The sequence below is a fragment of the Helicoverpa zea genome, chromosome 29, assembly GCF_022581195.2.
Source record: "Helicoverpa zea isolate HzStark_Cry1AcR chromosome 29, ilHelZeax1.1, whole genome shotgun sequence".
NCBI classification, from domain to species: domain Eukaryota; kingdom Metazoa; phylum Arthropoda; class Insecta; order Lepidoptera; family Noctuidae; genus Helicoverpa; species Helicoverpa zea.
This window is the reverse complement of record NC_061480.1, coordinates 5,220,229-5,241,517: the sequence shown is the minus strand read 5'-3', so window position 1 is coordinate 5,241,517 and position 21,289 is coordinate 5,220,229. Positions and strand designations below refer to the sequence as shown.

The window sequence follows — 21,289 nt, the reverse complement described above, 5'->3', positions numbered from 1 at the left end:
CACATCGCACAAATTACTACTCGAGAAAATACTATGCAGGTGACGAATCTTAAGCCCTTTTGAAAGGGAACTAATATAAAGTTATACTCACAGCTCTAGCCAACTGTCGGACCCTCTTAGGATCAGTATCGACGACAATATGCTCGATTTGTTGTGCCTTCAGTAACGCTAATCCTAGTCTATACTCTTTCGCGTCTCGACAGCGAACGGCATACATGTCGCGTCTGTCTTTAGCTATATCTATATAGTTGTCGATAATAGCTTTATGGACTTTAGAAACTTTCACAAAACTGCACGGAATCTAGAAGTTGGCTTTATTACACCCCTATGCTTGGGAAGACACGTAAAATCAGCGTCTCATGCTAATCAGCAGCGGTCGTTAGATTTGAGAAAACTCTGACACTGGGGCTTGTTAAGTGATTAAACCTGCAACCCACTTGATAAAAAGAAGACCTAATATACACTCAAAGTATACTCACAGCCCTCGCCAGTTGTCGGACCCTCTTAGGATCAGTATCGACCACAATATGCTCTATTTGTTGCGCCTTCAGTAACGCGAGGCCGCGTCTGTACTCTTTCGCGTCACGACAGCGAACGGCGTACATGTCACGTCCGTCTTTAGCTATGTCTAGTATGTTTAGTTCTCCTGAAATATTATTGTAATCATTTACTTATTATTCTAAATATTCGTTAAATGTTAAATAAAAAAAAAACAATTAATATATAAAAAATGGATGGCCACCGATATCGGGCACAGGCTCCAAGGTACCGGTGGTTAGAGTCCCAGAGACAGAAACCCCCTCACAATACGCGCCGTGTCAAGGAGTACTGCCTTCTGAATCAGTCCCTTGATCCAGCCGCCCAACGAGAGCCTCCTGATGTGTTGGTCGAGGCTCTTGGCTATTAGACCATTGGCCGTCCAAAATCAAATTCCTACTTAAGAAAAGCATAAGCCAATAATGATAAAACTCACCAAATCCATAGTCTTCGTATATAACCCCCATCCTGGTCCAGTTCAGATACGAGAGGAACTCTGCGAACGCTTTAGTTAGCAAATCCTTTGGAGGATATAGATTTATTGTGAACGTGTTGTTTACTGAAAAGGAGAATATAGGTAGTTGTTAAAATTTTGTTAATTTAAAACTTTAAACACAAACCTTTAAGAATCGAAAAATGGTTGCAATGCATTAAATTATATATTTTTGTAAGTGACAACTTGCTACTATTCCTCGAGGTTCAAAAAGTCAACGTATTAATCTCTCTTATTAATCTTTTTATCCTTGAAATCGATGTGGTCCACAATTATATCCTGAAAGATATCAATTAACTCTTGGTGAAAAATAACCCCAAGACTTCTACGCAGTTTCTTCACTCTGAGGAAAGTGACAGCCATCCTGTTATCAGAATAGCTGTTACCGTTCACCGTTAGACGCGGATTATCTTCAAAATCACGAGATTAGCAATTAGTAGCAAATAATGGCAGCTGGTAGCAATTAGGTAGCAACTCTCTATATGTATTTCGAGGGGATCTATGAGTAATGATTTGATTCTGACATCACTACTATATTGGATAGGTCATTTAAACATTGTATATCCTACTATAGTTATCGGCACGAATCTTGAGCTCTGACCAACATCTGCGCAGAAGTAATTTATTGGGTCCCTTTTGTGGTATGAAGTGTGGGCGGGCTAAAGCGGTGATTGGCCCGCAGCACATCGCGTCATAGCCGTCACTCGGGATTGGTTCTTTGCTAATAAATCACTTCTGCGCAGATGTAGGTCAGATAAAGATAAAAAAGATAAAGATAAAAGATAATTTATTTTGTTAAAACATGGGTATATGTTTACAAAACATAGGTATTATTAAACATGAGGTGTTAAAATTAGGTAGGTTAGAGCCATACATGTTTTGCCTGTAATTGGCGTACAAAATTTTTTTACTTAACTAGGCAGGTATATTATGTAGGTAGCTAATATCAAAGCGAAATGTCACAATAGTTAGGCATCATTAAGGTATTCATTAACTGTATAAAAACATTTCGTAATCAGGAACTCTTTTAATTTTAATTTAAATTTATTTAATGGTAGCTCCTTTATACATTTAGGTATTTTGTTATATAAAACAGGCGCTAGGCAGAATATGCTCTTATGCATCAGTGCAGTGTTGCATGGCACAATGCACAGTTTGTCATTGTCTCTGCGAGTACGACTACTTATATCAGCAAGGCGACTAAATAATTTTGGGTTGCTCTTAACAAATGTAACTACTTCATATATAAACAAAGAAGGTAAGGTAAGTATTTTAAATTTAATAAAAAACGGTTTACAGCTATCAGTATTTTGAAGACCAAACATTGCCCTAATGCATTTTTTTTGAGATTTAAATACTGTATCTCTGTTGGTCGAGTTTCCCCAGAATATTAGTCCAAATCTTAGGATGGAGTGAACTATGCCATGGTAAGCTGTAATTAGAGCATCAGTGTCTATGATAGCTGAGAGTTTGTACAGAGCATATGCGGAAGAACTAACTCTTTTTGTAAGTTCCTCTGTGTGTGACTTCCAATTTAAGTTCCTATCAATGATAATGCCTAGAAATTTCGTTGTAGTAACTGTACTGAGTGATGTGCCTTGGTAGTTTATTTGAAAATTTGGAGAAGCTATACGTTGACTGAAATACATTTTTTTTGTTTTGGCTAGATTTATCTTTAGGTTATTGTTATTCATCCAATCTATAAGAGCATGAATGGTTTTGTTTATTTCGTCTTCGTGTGACGCCTTGCCAGAGCTCAAGATTCGTGCCGATAACTATACAAATTCAATATAAAATAGTTGTACTCACAATTCTCCGGCGCAAAGGGTCCAACAGTGAGATGAGGGGCATGCAGGCTGGCGCTCATGTGCTGCAAAGTGTTGCCCAGCAGTGGGCCCACACCGCTGACCAGCGCCACCGCACCTGACTGGATCTGTGCACACGCTGCAACATGATCATTATGATGTCCTCCTAGCCGATTATACTGGTCAACAGCATTTTTGCGCATGGGCTTTAGAATTATTATATTTTTATTATATTTATATAAAAAAAATGAGATAGAAAATTGGAAATATTTGCTTTTTTAAAAGTTATAGGGACTTGAAGATTTTTGATTTGCGGGCCCGCCTTAAGTCGGGTTTTGCTCACTAGAGGGGTAAGGCGGGCAAACAAATAAAAAATATTCGAGTCTAGATAACTTCTGTAAAAGCAAATATTTCTAATTTGTTATTTCACTTTTATAATTTATAAAAATATAATAAATAAAATCCATGCGCATATTTTTTTTTTTGTTGGCCAGTGTTATCGGCTACGGCGGCAGTTCTCATATATGGAGATCAGCCAACTGCGCAGGACATATTATAGTGCACGAGCATTTGCGCAGACACAGGTTCACTCACTATTCCTTCACTCTCATAGCGCGATGGGACGACAAACCGACACCACCGGAGAGATAACACGCTGCAACATGATATACTAGCCAGCCCAGAACAATATATATGTCACCGTAAGATTACAAACATCGTTAGATTACAATCTATCTCGAGAGATTGTAAACTGTCGAATTATTGTGAACCGTAACATCTGATTGCAATTTAACGCATTATTTTTCGCTATATTATAATCTATCGATGAGAAATTGTCAAATTGTCAACTGTCCGAAAGCTCTCCCTGATTGGTCAGTCTTTTTGTAAGATCGACCAATCACGACCAGCCGTTCTGTTCCCATGGCTAATTTGTTGGTTTATCGTTCAAACTGCTTTTCTTTGGTTAATCACATCCTCAACACTTTTATATAACTAATTCTAAAGATATAAGTTATTTTCAACAGGAAATCAATTTATAATCACGAAAACACAGTTGTTTACACAATCGACAACAAACGAAATAAACAAACAAAATGGCGAATGCCGGAGCGGCGGGGGCACATTAGTCACATTACGTTCTACCAATCAGCGCGCAAGATGCATTCCGCTCTACGCCAGTTGACAATTTGACCGCTTTACATCGATAGATTATAATATAGCGAAAAATAATGCGTTAAATTGCAATCAATTGCGAGAAGCCAAAAATCGATCTCAGTGGCGTGCACTTGGAGAGGCCTATGTCCAGCAGTGGACTGCGATAGGCTGATGATGATGAAATTGCAATCGGATGTTACGGTTCACAATAATTCGACAGTTTACAATCTCTTGAGATAGATTGTAATCTAACGATGTTTGTAATTTTACGGTGACATATACATCAAAAAGTATTATTTTGCTTGAAAAAACAGAGAACCTTCTTTTTAGAAGTTGGTTAAATAGGCTGAAAATGAGCACCTTTTGGACGTCAAATACTACATAAGTTCACAAAATCCCTCCTTTACTTCCGATGTCTTTTTCTAGCTAGCATTATTTTTGAAGTCGGTTAAATAGGTTGAAGATCAGCACTTTTAAAACGTCAAAAATTACATAGAAAAAAACTGAAAACCTCCTATTTTGAAGTCGGTTAAAAATACTGAAAATCAGAGATTTTTGAACGACAAATTTTACAAACTTAAACCCACGAAATGCCCTTCACGACTACCTATACCTATGTATTTTTATTGAAAAAACTGAGAACCTCATTTTTTAAAGTGGGTTAAAAAGGGTGAAAATTTGCATCTACTCAACTTCCTGTGTGGTTTTGTTGGGATAAATTAAGAGTAGTTATAGAATGTTTTTCAAAAGTGTTGCCCAGAAATGGGCCTGACTGGATTTGTTCACACGCTGAAATGAGTTAGAAGAAGAATAGATATGCAGAAATATGTTTTGTACATACTTTTTAAATATGAAAGTGAAAAGGTCTTCAGAAATGTTCGTGAATATCGTTCGTGACTTATTTTTCATTATAATTCCGATAGATTTATCTCGAAATACTCAAGTTCTACTTAAAAGTATTTTTATCACAATAACGGAAGTGTGACAGAAATAGAATGTCGCTTTCGGCTGTATAAGTTAATCCTCTCGAGTATGAGAGTGTGGGTTCGATTCCAGGTCAGGCAAGTACGAATGCAACTTTTCTAAGTTCGTATGTACTTTCTAAGTATATCTTGGACATCAATGGCTGATAAAAAGGTGAAGGAAAACATCTTGAGGAAACCTGGACTATAAAGTCCGAAATCTCCAACCCGCATTGAGCAAGCGTGGTGATTATTGCTCAATCCTTCTCCGTGTGAGAGGAGGCCTGTGCCCAGCAGTGGGACGATAAAAAGGCTGTAACAGTGATGAAATTATTATTTTTTATTGTTTTGAGGTCGATTTTAAACCTCATAACATTCTTAAACTGAGTTTTGGCATAAATAAATTTTAATAGGTACATCTTTTTAATTCGCCATGTGTGACGTGCGATCCTGACCTGATGATTATGGGACCACCTGTGAGGTATACCCTATCAAACAAAAAAACAATTTAATAAAATAGTCCATTCATAGTTCTATGAACGATGTTTTCATAACAGCGCCTGAACAATTTTTAAAGCATTTTTTTCGTATGAAGGTGTAAAAAAAATGAATTAGAGAGTATGCCATATTTTTTTAAACATTTTTATCTTTTTTTGACATACGTCACATGTCACATTGTTATAGGACGTGGGGCAATTTTGTATGGATTGTGATCCGTCTTCTTTCCTCGATGAGGTGGGATGAAAAGTTACGTGTTGCACTCGAGTGCAAAGATTTTTCAGTCGAGAGTCTTCGAGTGCTCTTGTATAACAAATAACTATTACCCAACTAGAAAATTAAATTCCGTACCTCAAAACTAAAGCAATAAAACAACCAAAAATAAAATCCACCATTATTACACAAAACACGAAACATTTTCAAATATTTCGAATTGCAAAACTGTTACCGGAAATGCAATATGGCGGCCGTAACCGCGACACCGGATGTGACGGTTGAAGGATACTCTACAACCGGTGTTGAATAAAAACTTTTTGGTCCATTATTACCGGTAAACTGTTGTTCACGAGGTGAGAGTTCATTTTGAAAAAAGTGTGTGCGGTTTTCAATTGACGGTTTTGTTTTAGACTGACTACTGCTAGCGGCTTTACCTGCGTTTTGTGAGAATTACTTCACGTATTCTGATAAAAAGTAGCTTATAGCCTTCCTCGATTAATGGGCTATCTAACACGGTAATATTTTTCAAATTGGATATTTGATAATTCGTTGAGATTAGCGCATTGAAACAAACCAACTTTTAAAATTTATTATTTAGGTATAGGCCTATATATACCTATATATACCTTTCCGTTGACATTATATAGGTATCATTTTCATCACAGACTGTGACATAGAGGTCTTGACTCCGTCAAAACAGCGGAACAGAGAAGATTTTAAACAACCAATAGAATTTCTTCCCTCAGGGATATTCTAAGTGGGCGGAGACGAGATGACGTTTGAATACCGATATTCTATTTATTTTCATACTTCATTTGAGTACGCACTTAAGAGCGTGTACGCTCGCCGCGCGATGTCAACTTTAGGTAATTCAACGCAAAAAATCGCGCAGACTAGCGTCGCGGCTGTGTGCGTGCCTATCATACTTCACGTATAGTCACACAAACCATTTTGATCCTTTCGAGTGAAATTAGTAGAACAAAAAATATATTATTTAGTAAATAGTTAATAGCGAGAAAATAGTGTAAATCTATGGATGACTAAAATATAAAGGCATGAAAATAAGTCGTTAATACTTACACTCTTTTGCAAAAAAATCGGACACCTATGAAAATCTTGGTTTTGAGGACTTTCTGTATATTACATAAAATTTTCAACAGTACGAAATAGTCGACTGATGATTAATGGCAATGTAAGAGTTTCTGTATTTTAACCGATTTCAAAAAAAGGAGGAGGTTTCAATTAGATTGTTTTGTGATTGTTCTCAATTTGATTGTTCTCGATTTCTCAAAGACGTCTGGACCGATTTGAACAATTGATTGTTTATATGAATGGTCCAGTCCATCCAGACCGAAAAATTGTGGTCAAATAACAACATTTGCCGGAAAGCCAAATATTGGTGAAGAGCTTGGGTTTACCAAATAAATAAAATTAAAGTTTTAAGTTATCTATCCCATATGCTTCAAAAGTTATTCGGGATCAAAAGTCAAGGGTACATCCAAAATGAACATATGAATAGCTCTGCTCCTATCTAGCCTAAGGCGTTCGCCATATTGGATTAAGACTCGCGACACATTTTTTTGTTGAGTTATTCATATCAAGCCCTTTCATTTGATACCCATATCGTAGGAATGCATTAAAAACATTTTTGTCTCCATCTTGGGTATACCCCCATATTGGATATAAAATCATACATTGTCATTAAAACTGAACTTTCAAACAAAATTTCAACTCAATCGATAAAAAAAATATGCTTCAAAATTGAGCTTTAAATAAAATAGTAATGTATCAAGATTTGTTGGTCGCGCTTGAAATGTACTCTATTCTCGGTATCCACGGCAGAGGTTATTCACCCTACGCGATGTGACGGAGCGACACATCCTCTCTCTGTGAAGCCTTGCGGCGGTCTGGTTTGAGTTGACTCGCGTGCAGCGTTTTATAGTAGTTTTTAAATAATTTATAAAAAAAATCAAAACGAGAGATTAAATTATAATGTAAAGTTTATGTTTAAAAAAAAGAGTTATATTACTATAGTAAATAATTGTTATATTAAATTAAGTAAGATAGGTAGGTAAAAAAAGCATTTGAAATTCACAATTTTTCACATTGTTAAAATATTTTTTTCTGAAAGATAGAGACCTAAATCAAAAAATGTTTTCAACTAACTATAGGCATGGGGATTTCATCTATGAGTAAAAAAATAAATATGATTAGATTTGCCACTATTTTCACATAAATTTAAGCTTCGAAATAGACGCTGAACGGGAATTTTATAAATCATCTGTTACGTTATAGGGGTTTTAAGTATTTAAACTACACAAATTGAAATTTATGTTCAATTAACTATATAGACAGTGAAATTAACTTGCGTTATTATAAATTAACATAGTTATAGGATAAGTAGTTAATGAGAAACAGTGGTATGAAAAGTACCTTTTTAGGCCAAATGGCGCGCGGTTGATGTACACGCTCTTAACTAAGGTAACAATGCTGATAAGTTACTTATGAAGTAAACATTGATTTTGAAATAAAATGTATGTAACCGTGCATCTAACAATCAATGTAGGTACTAATTATACTCCAAAAAAAGTACCTAATTGACTTATTATTTTAAGCTGATGTTAATTAAATACTATGTATGTATTTTTATAAAAAGGCTTATCAAGATCGTTTACTTTTAAGTATGCGCTCACTCAAATGGAGTATAAAATCGCGAGTGAGCTGGGGACCTGGAATGTAACTGTTTTCGCCTTTATACGCCTTCTTCGGACCCAACCATTTTCTGTAGTACCAAAAATCGTTAACAGATGTCTCAAAAACCCAAACGCCTCGTCAATTCACTCGTAACTAATCGTTTTAACCATGCCCACCGTACGAATTGGACCTAGTAGAAGGCACTTGACCTACCTGCGTTAGCATCTCTGTTCATTTTACTCCGTGGTTATTATGTTAGAACTAACCTTTCTTATAAGTCTTGAAGGTGTCTCTAGAAGGCGTGTACTGTATGTCGTAGACTAGAGTACTGTTGGGTAGGAGTAGACGTTCCTTGTTGATCCGGTAGACTGCGTACTTGAAGGCCAGTTCCGTGCTGCCTCCTCGAGCGTCTTCTGTGAATACTGCACCTGGAATTTCGAGAAGAGAAGTTCTGCTGTAATAACTGTAAAATTAGGAAAAATAGAAAATGCCCTAATCATCCTAATGGAAAGAAGGTATGACTTGGTGGGGTGGAGTAACTTAGGTAATATATCTGTGTAAATTGTAAAAGAAAATTTTCTATATACCTAGGTTTTGATGTCTGAATTAGAAGGAAATAATGATCGTTTAACACAATTCTCATACCCTATTGTTATTACGAGTATAATTTTTGTCTAAGTACCTGTATACGTAGTAGGAAAACAGAACAATATTATATCTTTCAATAACTCTTCAAGAAATTAACACACCTATGTTCAAAAACATAGAATTGAGAATTATATATGTGCTAATATAGTAAGTATAGTTAGTAAGTGCCACAGTTCATATACAAAATCAACAACGACTAAGATGAAAAAACTTGTCTTGCCAGGGAGCCAAATCCGCGACCAGGGCAGACGCCAATGCGATCAACCGTGCCATCAATATTTTAAAACCCTTTGATCTCTTCTAAGTGAATCCCAGGTTAAATTTAAATACTGACCTATTTTAACCACCGGAGACAGCGCAGCGACAGCGTTCACCATGAGCACGACCCAGCGCCACCCTGGCCACATCGTGCCTCATCATCAGCCCTTGACGATACCTTCACCACCTGGAGACAAACAATCAGAACTATACTTGCTAAGACTGTATAATAAAAGAATAAAAAGTAAAATATAAATGTCGGGACAACTTTTCACACACGGTCGGTTAGCCTCATTAAGTTATGAATTAACTTCTGTTATGGGTGCTAACACAACTGATAAACTATAATATAATACATATATTTTTAAATGCATATTGTAACACCTAGAACACGGCCAACAAGCATACTTACTCATCACACAAATGTCGACCGACCCGGGAATCGAACTCGGGAACTCAGGTTCGGCAGTCCGGCATGGTGACCATTGCGTCATTGAGGCCTTCCAAGATATTTGTCCTAAAGATAAAAGTCCTGATGCCCAAATTCATCGACATCATAAGCGCCCGTTTTTCTTAAAACAAGTGTTTTCTTTGATCATTGAACGAGTTAATTCGTAGTAAACAGTTGTTTTAAGAAAACTGACGTTTATGTTGTCGGTGAACTCGGGCCTCAGAGTGGTAAATATAACTTTATAGTCCATTTGAGTAGGCACTACAACGCGTTTCTACAAGAGCGCGTTTTCCGCTCGAGTTCGACTACGCTCGGTTCTTACGGACGCTCATCATCTGCTTAGCCTTTTCCCAACTATGTCGTGGTCGGCTTACAGTCTAACCGGACTCAGTTAAGTACCACTGTTTTACAAGGCCTATCTGACCTCCTCAACCCAGTCACCCCGACAGTCTGTCAATCATCTACATTTCTGTATTATTTATTTCACTGTTGGGAAGTTATATTATACCCAAGCGACAGGCTAGGTATTTTATATAGGTGTGCGAAACAGTTACCCCCGGACGTGAAGAAGCCAGTTACCACAGGAAAACGGTATTTTAAATTCATAATATTTTAGTTTATTTACAAACCCCTTTTAATCTCAGACCACTCAAAGTCTGGAGTAAACCCTAGCTCTACAAACCCACAGTTTATTTGTAGGACTATAACCATGCCGCTCTGCCGTAGTAATACATTTTGTCCCCTAACGGCCTGACGAATAAATTCATGAAATAGCTAGGGCCTTTCGCACGCACTTCACACCTACACGCATATTAAGGTTAAGATGTGTTTGTGTGTGTGGAGTTGTGTACATACAGATGGTTAGATTGGCAAACGTACCTAAATCTATACTTACCTATATCATCTATACTAATATAATCCCCTCCTCCGAGCCTTTTCTCCAACTATTTTGGGGTCGGCTTCCAGTCTAACCGGATGTAGCTGAGTACCAGCGCTTTACAAGGAGCGACTGCCCTATCTGACCTCCCCAACCCAGTTACCCGGGCAACCCAATACCCTTGGTTAGACTGGTGTCAGACTTACTGGCTTCTGACTACCCGTAACGACTGCCAAGGATCCATACTAATATAATCATAGATTAACGAGGAAACATTATTTAGTTTGTAGCCTAAAAGCTCCGACACAGCAGAACAGATTTGAAAAAATATTTTTTCTGTTCGAAAGCATACACTCTTCCCGAGTAACATTACATAGGCTATTTTATCTTCGGTACGGGCAGTAGTTTCCACGAGACACGGGTGAAACCGCGAGCATAAGCTAGTGATTTTATATTAATGACACTGTTCGGGCTTTAAAAGCGACTATACGATCCATAAATTCGTTCCGGTATTTCTTCTCAGAGGCAATCAGTTTATTCGGATGCCGGCCGGATGAACGGTGAGTCCGTTCTTAAAATTCCAACTTGAAAAATAAACGATGGCAATTGATTCAATTTTAAAGCCATTAAAAAATCTGCACATACTTCCTACTTGTAACCAAAATAACTCAACTTAATCTACCTCTTAAAGCTGAAGGATCGTAAAATCTCCCTTTCACCGTATCAATTACCGTGCATCCTCACTGAAAGCCCTCTGAAGGGAAATGAGTAAAAATTAAATTCATCATTTCAAGTCGACTCGCTTTAACGCAGATGCTGAATAAAAATTAAAACGAAGAAAAAGTGTCAGTTCAGTCGACGGATTAAACATTGGTTGGTTAAAATGTTATATTTTCTTACGGTGAGATGCACCATTTAATTTTAATGATTACAGAACTATTTTCAGTTCGCAAATCAGCGATTTGATTTGACCAATGGGCGGCAAATATAAGGCTGGTTATGGTTTGGTTATAGTTATAGTTAAATGGGTCTTAGTGTATGTAGCAGAGATGAGAATGTTGAGATGGATTTGTGATGAAGTGAGGAATGAGTATGTCAGAGGGCACCAAAAAGTACCGTCACTGACAGGTCAGCGTGGTGAGACGCTGTGGTACGCTACAAAGAGTGTGTATGAATGCGGACAAATGGAGAAGCAGAGATAGACCAAGGAATTAATGATTTTTGAAGATATGGACTGATTGTCTGACCAGTAGTGTTCCTGAAAACTACTTCCAGCAACAGGATACAAAGAAGCCCTTTGAAATAAGTACATAAAATAAAAAGTGGCTCCGTGAACCAAAATCAATTTAAATCGTTTCAGTAGCATTGGCGTGAAAGCATGACATACATACATACAGAGTCACTCTCGCATTCATAATCGAACAAATCGTCCCACTTTTCCATCCGTATGTCACGAACATAATTGTAGGGTCGACGCTTGCATATTTTCACGCGAACTCCTCCTCACAATAGCAGATTAATATTTATATCCCCCACAATGATAATACTAGAGGCTCCAGTTTATTGTAAGTCTAAGCCATGGAGAACAAAATGACTAGCGGAGATGTCATAACGCAAAATCTCCTAAGAAAGAAGCGCGACGAAATGCTAGTGTGCGGGGGACGAGGAAGTCACTGTATTCGTGTTGCACCCGATAATTTTTTGTAACACCAAAAATTGTTGACAGATGTCTCTTAGAGCCCGAACGCTTCGTAAGTTTACTCGTAACTGATCGTTTTTCACCGTATGTATTTGACCTAGAAGAAGGCGTATTTGATCTACCTGCATTATGGCATCTCCTCTCATCTTTCTTTACTCCGTAGTCTAAGCGCACAGTGCAAACTTTTAGTCGGCCTATAGTTTTTTTGGGCTCATAAATCAGTATGAAAATGAATGGTAGTACGCACATCACAACGATCAGGTGTTTAGCCGGTATAAAAACTTTGATTGGAATCCAGTTTTTCTTTGAAAAATATACCATCGGGACAACTGTTGGCTGACTGCTTAGTATGCGGTGTCCGGGTACTCATAAGGATCCGTTCAAACATACCGGCTCGGAGAGCATCGGCGCGTATTTTTCTTTTCACAGAGACTGGAGCCGATCGGCTGCGCGAGCATTAAAGAGCATGCAATCAGAGCCAAACGTCAAGAAAAAGTACGCGATCGGAGCCGGTCGGCTCCTGATATTATTTCACACCGAGCGCCTTCGAGCATTCTTGATGACAAAAGCAGTGCACATCCAAAAATAAACCATACTACAAATACTAAGTACTCGATTTTCAACGTGTTAAGACTTCTCTCCGAGCCGGTCTCTCTGAACGGACCCTAAGACGCACTATCAGAGCATTTAACTAGCTGGATACGCTAGTCGTGCCTGCTCTTACGCCAAAGAGACGACAATTCAGTCGTGAGCATGCATAACGATGTGATTGAAATTGCCTCTGCGTCAGGATCGCTGTCATTCCTCACCGATCCTCTCGAAATCCATTTAGAGAGTTGCTACCTTATTGCTACCAGCTACCATTAGTTGCTACCAATTGATACCCTTGTGGTTTTGAAGATATTCAGCATCTGAAAGTGACACTATTTATTGCGTTGTCCGGAATAAATAGTGAAGATTTGAGTAGATGGTGTATTCAGTTGGTTGAGCTATCTAAGTTGAAAGTATAGTATATGAATCTCTTGTGGATACAATGTAAAATGTTTGACGTTTCATTTTGTTTATTGCATCGTATCTTACGTTATTCTTGTAAATTCGGAAGAGATGTTTCTTTGTTTCTTGGGAAAAAGACTGGATGAATTTACAATAGCCAGCTTATACCTTAGGGAAGGTTATGAAGCATATTTTCTCTAAATGCGTTATGTATGAACAGACTTCTGACTAGGTATCTCACAATTCTTCCTTTTGGCAGACAGTGATAAAGATACCTACTTTGAAACGAATTCACTGAGTCGAATTATGAGTTTGTATACATGGTAAGTACAGCCTTTTCAAATGAACATAGAGGCAATAACTTTCCAAAGCTACTTTGAAGAGCTCATGGCTGGGTAAAAACCGTACGGATCAGAAGATCGTAAGGTTAAGCAAAGCTTGACGCGGTTGGTCTGTGGATGCGTGACCAGCGATTTGGTAGTCGTTACGGATAATCAGAAGCCAGATCTATCGGAGGAGTATCGGCTTACCCATGCAGCTGGGCTGAGAGTCCAGATAGGCAGTCGCTCCATGTAAAACACTGGAACTCACTGGTAGTAAATGCATGATCCAGATAGACTAGAACCCATCCCAAACATAATTGAGGAAAGGCTACACAGGCAGGAAAGTTTCCTAAAATAGATATAATTTATCAATCCCTTGACTCCAGACAGACAGACTAAACAATTTTCTAAGGGTTCCTTATTCAAGTTAAATTACGGAACCCCAACAAAATATGGTAGCAATTAAATTGGAACACAGTTTGAGCAATGTAAATCACTTCTAAATTAGTTTCCTTGAATTATGACGAAAGCTCAACTTTTCCTTCACAATATTGAATGGTAATACGGAATGATTAAAATAAACAAAGTTTTGATCAACTTTTTGGGGTTCCGATAGCTCTTTTGAACGTTCAGAAGTATCCTTACCTAATATTATGAATGTGAAAGTAACTCTGTCAGTTTGTCTGGTTTTCACGCCAAAACTACTGATCCATTTTCTGATACACAGCTGGTCTAGAATCTCAGAATTATCGGGTTATAAGAGTAGAGCTGCTTTGAAGAAGTCAGATAGGCAGTCGGTCCATGTGGCACACTGGTATAGTTATCGGCACGAATCTTGAGCTCTGACCTACATCTGCGCAGAAGTGATTTTTCAGCAAATAACCAATCCCGAGTGACGGCTATGACGCGATGCACTGCGGGCCAATCACCGCTTTCACCACTTCATACCACAAAAGGGACCCAATAAATTACTTCTGCGCAGGTGAAGAGAGAGCTCAAGATTCGTGCCGATAACTATACTCAGCTGCATTCGGTTAGACTGGAAGCTGACCCCAATACAGGTGGAAAAACGATAGGCAGATGATGATAGACTTTTGCACAAATAGCTGATTTTCAAGAGCTATTGGCTGAATATCGCCCTAAAAGTCATCCCTATCATTTCCTAACTTAAAAAGAACCGGTATTTAATCCACTTCCCCCATCAAACCATAGGTTTTAATATCTATTACACCGTGCCCTACTAGTTAGTTAGTTAGCCACTACACAATTTTGTCCAGAAGCCGTAGGAAGGAGGTGTAGAATTACATTACTTTTATTAACGCACTAATCAACGAGCGCTGCTTCGCTTGTTTTTAAGTCGTTTGTTTTTAAATAATCCTGTGTTAGGAATAACGTTTCCGTGTTCTAGTAACTAGTATTCATCATCTGCCTAGCCTTTTCCCAACTGATTTTCCCGATGTCTCAAGAAGTATGCGCTTCGGACTATGCATGGAGGCAGTGTTGTGTCCTGGTGAGTATACCATGGTCTTTTTAGGTCTAAAAGTGAGTTATACTAATGTGGTCCTGGCCTAATGTCGGTCACGGTGGCTGTTCTCACATAAGGAGATCAGCGAGCTGCACAGGACATATTACAGTGCACAAGTATTTTCGCAGACACAGGTGTACTCATTATATTCTTCAGTCTCATAGCCCATTGGACCAGCAATGCGATACGACCAGCCAACTATGTTGGGATCGGTTTTCATTCTGAGTATTTTAATATGGAGCGGCTACCTATCTTTCCTCCTCAATCCAGTTGGGCAACATGATTCCCCTTGGTACGACTAGTTGTCAGACTTTCTAGCTTCTGACTACCTGAAACAACTGCCAAAGATGTTCAAATGACACCGACCTGTAACGTAACCTGCCTTCCGAAAAATGGAGAAACTCGTCATGACAAGATGGTCTCCCATCCACCGAGCTAAGCGTTGCTTAACCTTATGATCGATCGATCCGTAAGTCTGTTACTTGGCCAAGTAAATAAATTCTTATTTCAGTCCTTATTTAAGTAATACGGAAACTGTTATTACTTTTGGCTGCTCCACGAGGCACAGGGGTGACATTCTTAATAATTACTGGCTGTTGTCTGAGTTTTATCCGGGTGCATAAATATGTAGGGGAATTTTAAATACCCAGATCTCGTTATACTTCCCTCTTTTTATATACCTGACATATAAACTACTGAAGGATATGTAGGTATGTATGAATAGAATATATTATTATCTGTAAATATGAATAAAATACTTCTTTTAAAACTGCTGAATGGATTTTGCTGAAATTAGCAGAACATAGCTAACTGAAGATGCCGGTGCATTCCACGACTTTTTATGACAAGTCATTTGTTGTCCAAGCAACTCGTTTGTGGAATGCACTGCCTGTATCTATCAGGCGCGCACAGTCTCTTGCTGTTTTCAAGAGTATGGTGAAGAGCTATCATATGAAACTTTAACACTCTCTCTACTTTCTTTATCTTTATATTTATATTTTTTCTCCCATCCAACTTTCCTTATATATGTGTATGTATTGTTTATTTGCTTATACTTGTATATATACCTTTTTAATCATTATTTGTACGCCTACTACCCGTAATATATCTATTTAAAATCGACTCCATCCAAAGGTTGTCTGTAAGAGATTGCTTTTGAGCGATAAGACCGCCTATTGTACTCACACGTATTTTTTTTGTAATGTCCTTCTCTGTTTGTTTTGGTGTACAATAAAGAATATTCTATCTATCTATCTATCTATCATAGCTAGTAAGAGAGCTTTGATTGAATGAAGTATGCTACTAGTGACTGCAAAACAGAAAAATACTGCACTAATGTCATAACACTGAAGAGTTTGCTTGTTTGAACGCTGTTCAGGAATTAATCGATGGATTTGAAATATTTCTATGTCAGTTGGGCAGTACTTTGTATCCTGATGCACAGAGCGTGCTGAATATTCGAACATGCTTGAGGCATCAAGTGGCTGACCTAAGAATGGCAAAGTTATATGAGGAAATTATAATTTTCTCCAAAATATAGGTATTTAACCTACACTGGCGGTGTCGTGGTAGCATAGAAACAAAAAGCATTAAAAATCATTAAATTATTTATATGCAGGTGCTAAAATCACGTTTATTATACCATCAAAAGGAATACTTAATTAATTTTTAAGTGCACATTATTACGCTAGGTTTTAACGTATCAACCTGCGTACCAGAATTTTCGAGAACAATTTGAAAGGTCGTAAAGAGCAGAATTCAAATGGCATTTTAAATTCTAAGAGTCGTAAGGCATTTTATAATTATGTATTTCACCTTTATAGTTTACTAGCTTCCGCCCGCGGCTTCGCCCGCGTAGAGTTCGGTTATATCGCGTTTCCAAGAGAATTCTTCCAAAGTCCGGGATAAAAACTATCCTATATGCTTTCTCAAGGTCAACTCTATCTCTGTACCAAATTTTATTAAAATTAGTTCAGTAAATAAAAAAAATAAAAAATAAAAATAAAATTAAATTAATTTATTTCAGGCGTTGTGCCCATAATGGATTAAATGAAAAATTAACAATAATTAAAATGAAATTACAATTAAAATTTAAATCAAATTACAATCAAAATTAAAATCAAATTACAATCAACATTAAAATTAGTATAAACGTACAAACAAAATTAAAAAAAAAAAAACAATAGTAAAATAAAAAAAAAAAGAAATTACAAAAACAAAAAAAAAAAAATATAGACTACTTAATTTAAACAATTTAATTTAGGTATTTACCACCCACTGGAGCCCCGAGCACATGCACTTGTGCTTGAACCCAGTGCCCCAGAAGGGGACTATCCACCTTGTGGCTGAGCACGTTCAGGATGGTGTTGGCGCTCCCACGCGTACGAAACATTAGCGAAGCAATGCGTCGCCGCAGCACCGTGTGAAAACCGTCTGTGTGCGCATGCGCAAACATTGCAGAGGCACTACAATAGCGTGGGAGCCCCACCAGCACCCTGAACGCGTTGTTGTACTGTACCCGGAGAGCGTTGATGGCCCGCTGAGAGTAGCTGATCCACAGATTGCAGGTGTAGAGAGTTTGGCAGAACGCTTTAAACAAAGTGATTTTTACGTCTACACTACACCGCGCAAATCTGCGTGCCAACAACCAGTTCAGTGGTTTAGACGTGAAAGCGTAGCAGACAGACAGACAGAGTTACTTTCAGAATTTATAACATTAGTAGGGATAGTCAGCTTAATGTATTCAAATCATAGTAAAGAAATTCTTGAAGAGACTATCATCATCTGTCTCGTCTTTTTCAACTATGTTGGGATCGGCTTCCAGTCTAATCGAATGCAGCTGAGTACCAGTGCTTTACAAGGAGCAACTGCCCTATCTGATCTCCTCAGCCCAGTTACCCGGGCAACCCAATAACCCTAGGTAAGAATGGTTGTCAGACTTACTGGCTTCTGACCACTCGGACCGACTGCCAAAGATATTCAAATGCCAGCCGGGACCTACAGTTTATCATGCCTTCCGACATACGGAAGAACTCGTAATGACAAGATGATCACCCATCCACGGACCGACCTCTCCAAGCGTTGTTTAACCTTTATGATCGTTCGATCCAAGCGGCTTTGACTTAGAAAGTTCTTCAAGTATAGACAAAACAAGTATAGTCCAAAAATACTCTTATAACCACAGTCGTTAGGCCCAAGAGCCTTTCCGAACAAGTGTTCCGGCTGCCTGTAAATTCGTATCTTTGTCTTGCAAATCAGTTACAGTCTATCTTTGATTCCTAGAATTTAGGTCACATCTCGCTAACAAGTCTGGAGGTCCATTACGATGCGAAACAGTTACCATACCTAGTTTTTCCAAAGTTGATCGTCTGTAGATGCTTTATCTCATGTAAGCGGGTGAGCTATTCTTGTGTGTGTAAATATACATGCACATTGTCTTTGTATGCGTAAGCTCGAGAGCGCTCAATAGCCGTGTTGCTGATTTAAGATAATCGGAACCCAGAGGGAGTATTTTTTAACCTCTAAAATAAATTCTATCTCTAGTAATCAAATCAAGATAGAATATGGGAACAGCAATTATGTCTGTCTACCTGTTGTTTGCTACGAAGATAAGCTACGCCAGGTAGCTACGTGCGTAGCCATGCGCCTACGCAATCTAACGTTCGTTTTCGATGAAATGCAATAAGAATTAGTCACTGAATGTTAATTTTTATTTACATAGTTATTTACTTCCTCCTCTGAGCCTTTTTCCCAATCATGTTGGGGTCGGCTTCCAGCCTAACCGGATTCAGCTGAGTACCAGTGCTTTACAAGAAGCGACTGCCTATCTGACCTCCTCAGCCCAGTTACCGGGTTACATAGTTATTTACAACACAAAAAAAACTAACCTAGTAAAACAATAAAAAAAACGGACAAAGGATCAGCATGGCCATCCAACGAAGTAATGCTGCCAGCCTCTTGGGTACGCTCCCAGTTGACAGCGATGGGGATGAATTTTTTGACACTTTTTAGTTATAGCGTTTTTTTTTTTAAATATTAGTCAGTTATCTCAATGATTTAAGTAAATATCTCAAAATGCCTATATACCATCCGAACGATCGACTACTCGAGTCGGTTTTAACGATACGTATATTTTGCCGTGAAAACGTCACAAAAACACATTTGCATATCCTTATCGAGATTTAAATCTGCCTATTAACTTCCGACTGCAAAAAACCGAGTTTACCCATAACCCATAAATCGATTACCATGGACATTTATAGAAAGCTATAAGTTTCCCATGCGGCGTTCCCTGAGATCGTAATTCACCCGTGAATCAAGGGAATTGCTCCCGAAGTAAGTTAGTTGAATAAATTTAAATTTCAATATAACATCATTTAGGCAACCAATGCAACTTTTCTTAGCTAGTATGTACTTTCAAGAATATCTTAGACACCAATGACCGTGTTTCGGAGGGCACGTTAAACTGTAAGTCCCGGCTGTCATTTAACATCTTTGGCAGTTTTTACGGGTAGTCAGAAGCCTGTACGTCTGACAACCAGTCCTACCCAGACGTAGTGGGTTGCCCGAGTAACTAGGTTGAGGAGGTCAGATAGGCAGTCGCTCCTTGTGGCACACTAGTACTCAGCTGCATCTGGTTAGACTGGAAGCCGACCCCAACATAGTTGGGATAGGTTATAGAATGCTGTAAGTTTCCCTCGCGGCGCCGAGTGAGATCGTAATCCACCAGTGAATCAAGGGAATTGCGCCAGAAGTAAGTTTGTTGAATAAATTTAAATTTCAATATAACATCGCTAATTTAGGTATACCTAAGTAGGTATTTAGAAAAAGTTATAGAAATGTACATTTTTGGAGGGCTATTTTTTTGGTAGGTTTATGTCGCGTTTGCGTGATTGGTGAAAATGCTTATTTTTATGTTCGTAAAAATAGTATTCTATGCCTTTTATTTTATAATATTGTAATTAGTCTAATAAATAAACCGCGTAAAAAACAGACAGGGTTATTTTAACATAAAAATTATATTACGATTAGCCTCCATGCACGAAAAAAGAGTAGCCCACAGCCCTCCACGATAAATGTACATAAAGTATAAATAAATAAATGCTATTTAAAATGAAAAAAACTGTAATCAGTCCAGGAGATCCTGCAACTAGCGCGTTCAAAGATACTCTTCAGCTTTTTAATATTAATAAAGATACGAAATATAATAATTTCATAATTAAATATAATAATTTAATAGATTGTGTAAATTTATTGTATAATGTTGTTTCCTTAATCTTTTTCTATTATGGGTTTCTTACCTGAAATAAATGAATTTTATTTATTATTATTTTTTTATTTATAATTACAACAGTTATCACTGCTAAACCTTAGGTCCGCTAGTTCACTCTAATTTTACTATATTCCTGAAAAAATAATCTAACCTAAAAGAAAATCTATGGAAAACAAAATCATTTAACCGCCAATTAGATATACCATCTTTCATCTCTCTCTTACACACTAATCCTTGATTTTTCATAAAAGAAAATTAACCTTAGAGTAAAAGAAAATATAGTGAAACACGAAAATCTAAACAATTCTTATAAGAATTAAACATATTTTGAAATATTTCTGTGTTATGTTAAATTTTTACAAAAAAAAGTCGCTTTATCTATTTCTGCTGATCATAATCTACCATATTAGTAAAATACTGGTTTCACGAGAAATCTAAAGAGTATCTATTATACACAGAAATGGCTTCCTTACAGATTTTTGACTTTTGCTTCTAACGTATTAATATTCAACTCATTAATGGCTGATATATATTTTTAAATAAACTATTTTTAACACGTACCATTAAAACGAAGGTCCACCTCAGATTAAACCATCAGTTTTTCCAACCACAATTGTTTTTCACGACAAAATACACAGTTTAACATACAATTATTTCACAAACACCATTTAAATCGGCCATTTTAAAATTGTATGTTATCTAAAGTAAAAAAGTCAAATCATTTTCGCGCCTATTCCCAACGAGAGCATTTTTGTTTTTTTTTTTTTTGTAAAAGGCATCTACTCATTCGGCCTTTCTTACGCGTCCGATGGCAACAGATATAAGGAATTTACTGATTATTTCATGGCTCAAACCTATACATAGTTATGTAAAACAACTTAAT

The 21,289-nt window shown here is 37.5% G+C and overlaps 1 protein-coding gene across 1 annotated transcript in view; it reads right to left on the bottom strand.

Moving 5' to 3' along the window:
- The window catches only part of LOC124644200 (glutamate receptor ionotropic, kainate 2), a 44,346-nt gene extending 23,057 nt beyond the window's left edge, over positions 1-21,289 (bottom strand). The window contains exons 1-6 of the mRNA XM_047183450.1: positions 20,968-21,289; positions 9,343-9,453; positions 8,627-8,788; positions 2,840-2,974; positions 974-1,096; positions 480-646 (exon numbers count right to left, since the gene is read on the bottom strand). Coding sequence (XP_047039406.1) covers positions 480-646; positions 974-1,096; positions 2,840-2,974; positions 8,627-8,788; positions 9,343-9,415 — 660 coding nt within the window. The 5' untranslated portion in view covers positions 9,416-9,453; positions 20,968-21,289. The remainder of the gene's footprint in view (positions 1-479; positions 647-973; positions 1,097-2,839; positions 2,975-8,626; positions 8,789-9,342; positions 9,454-20,967) is intronic.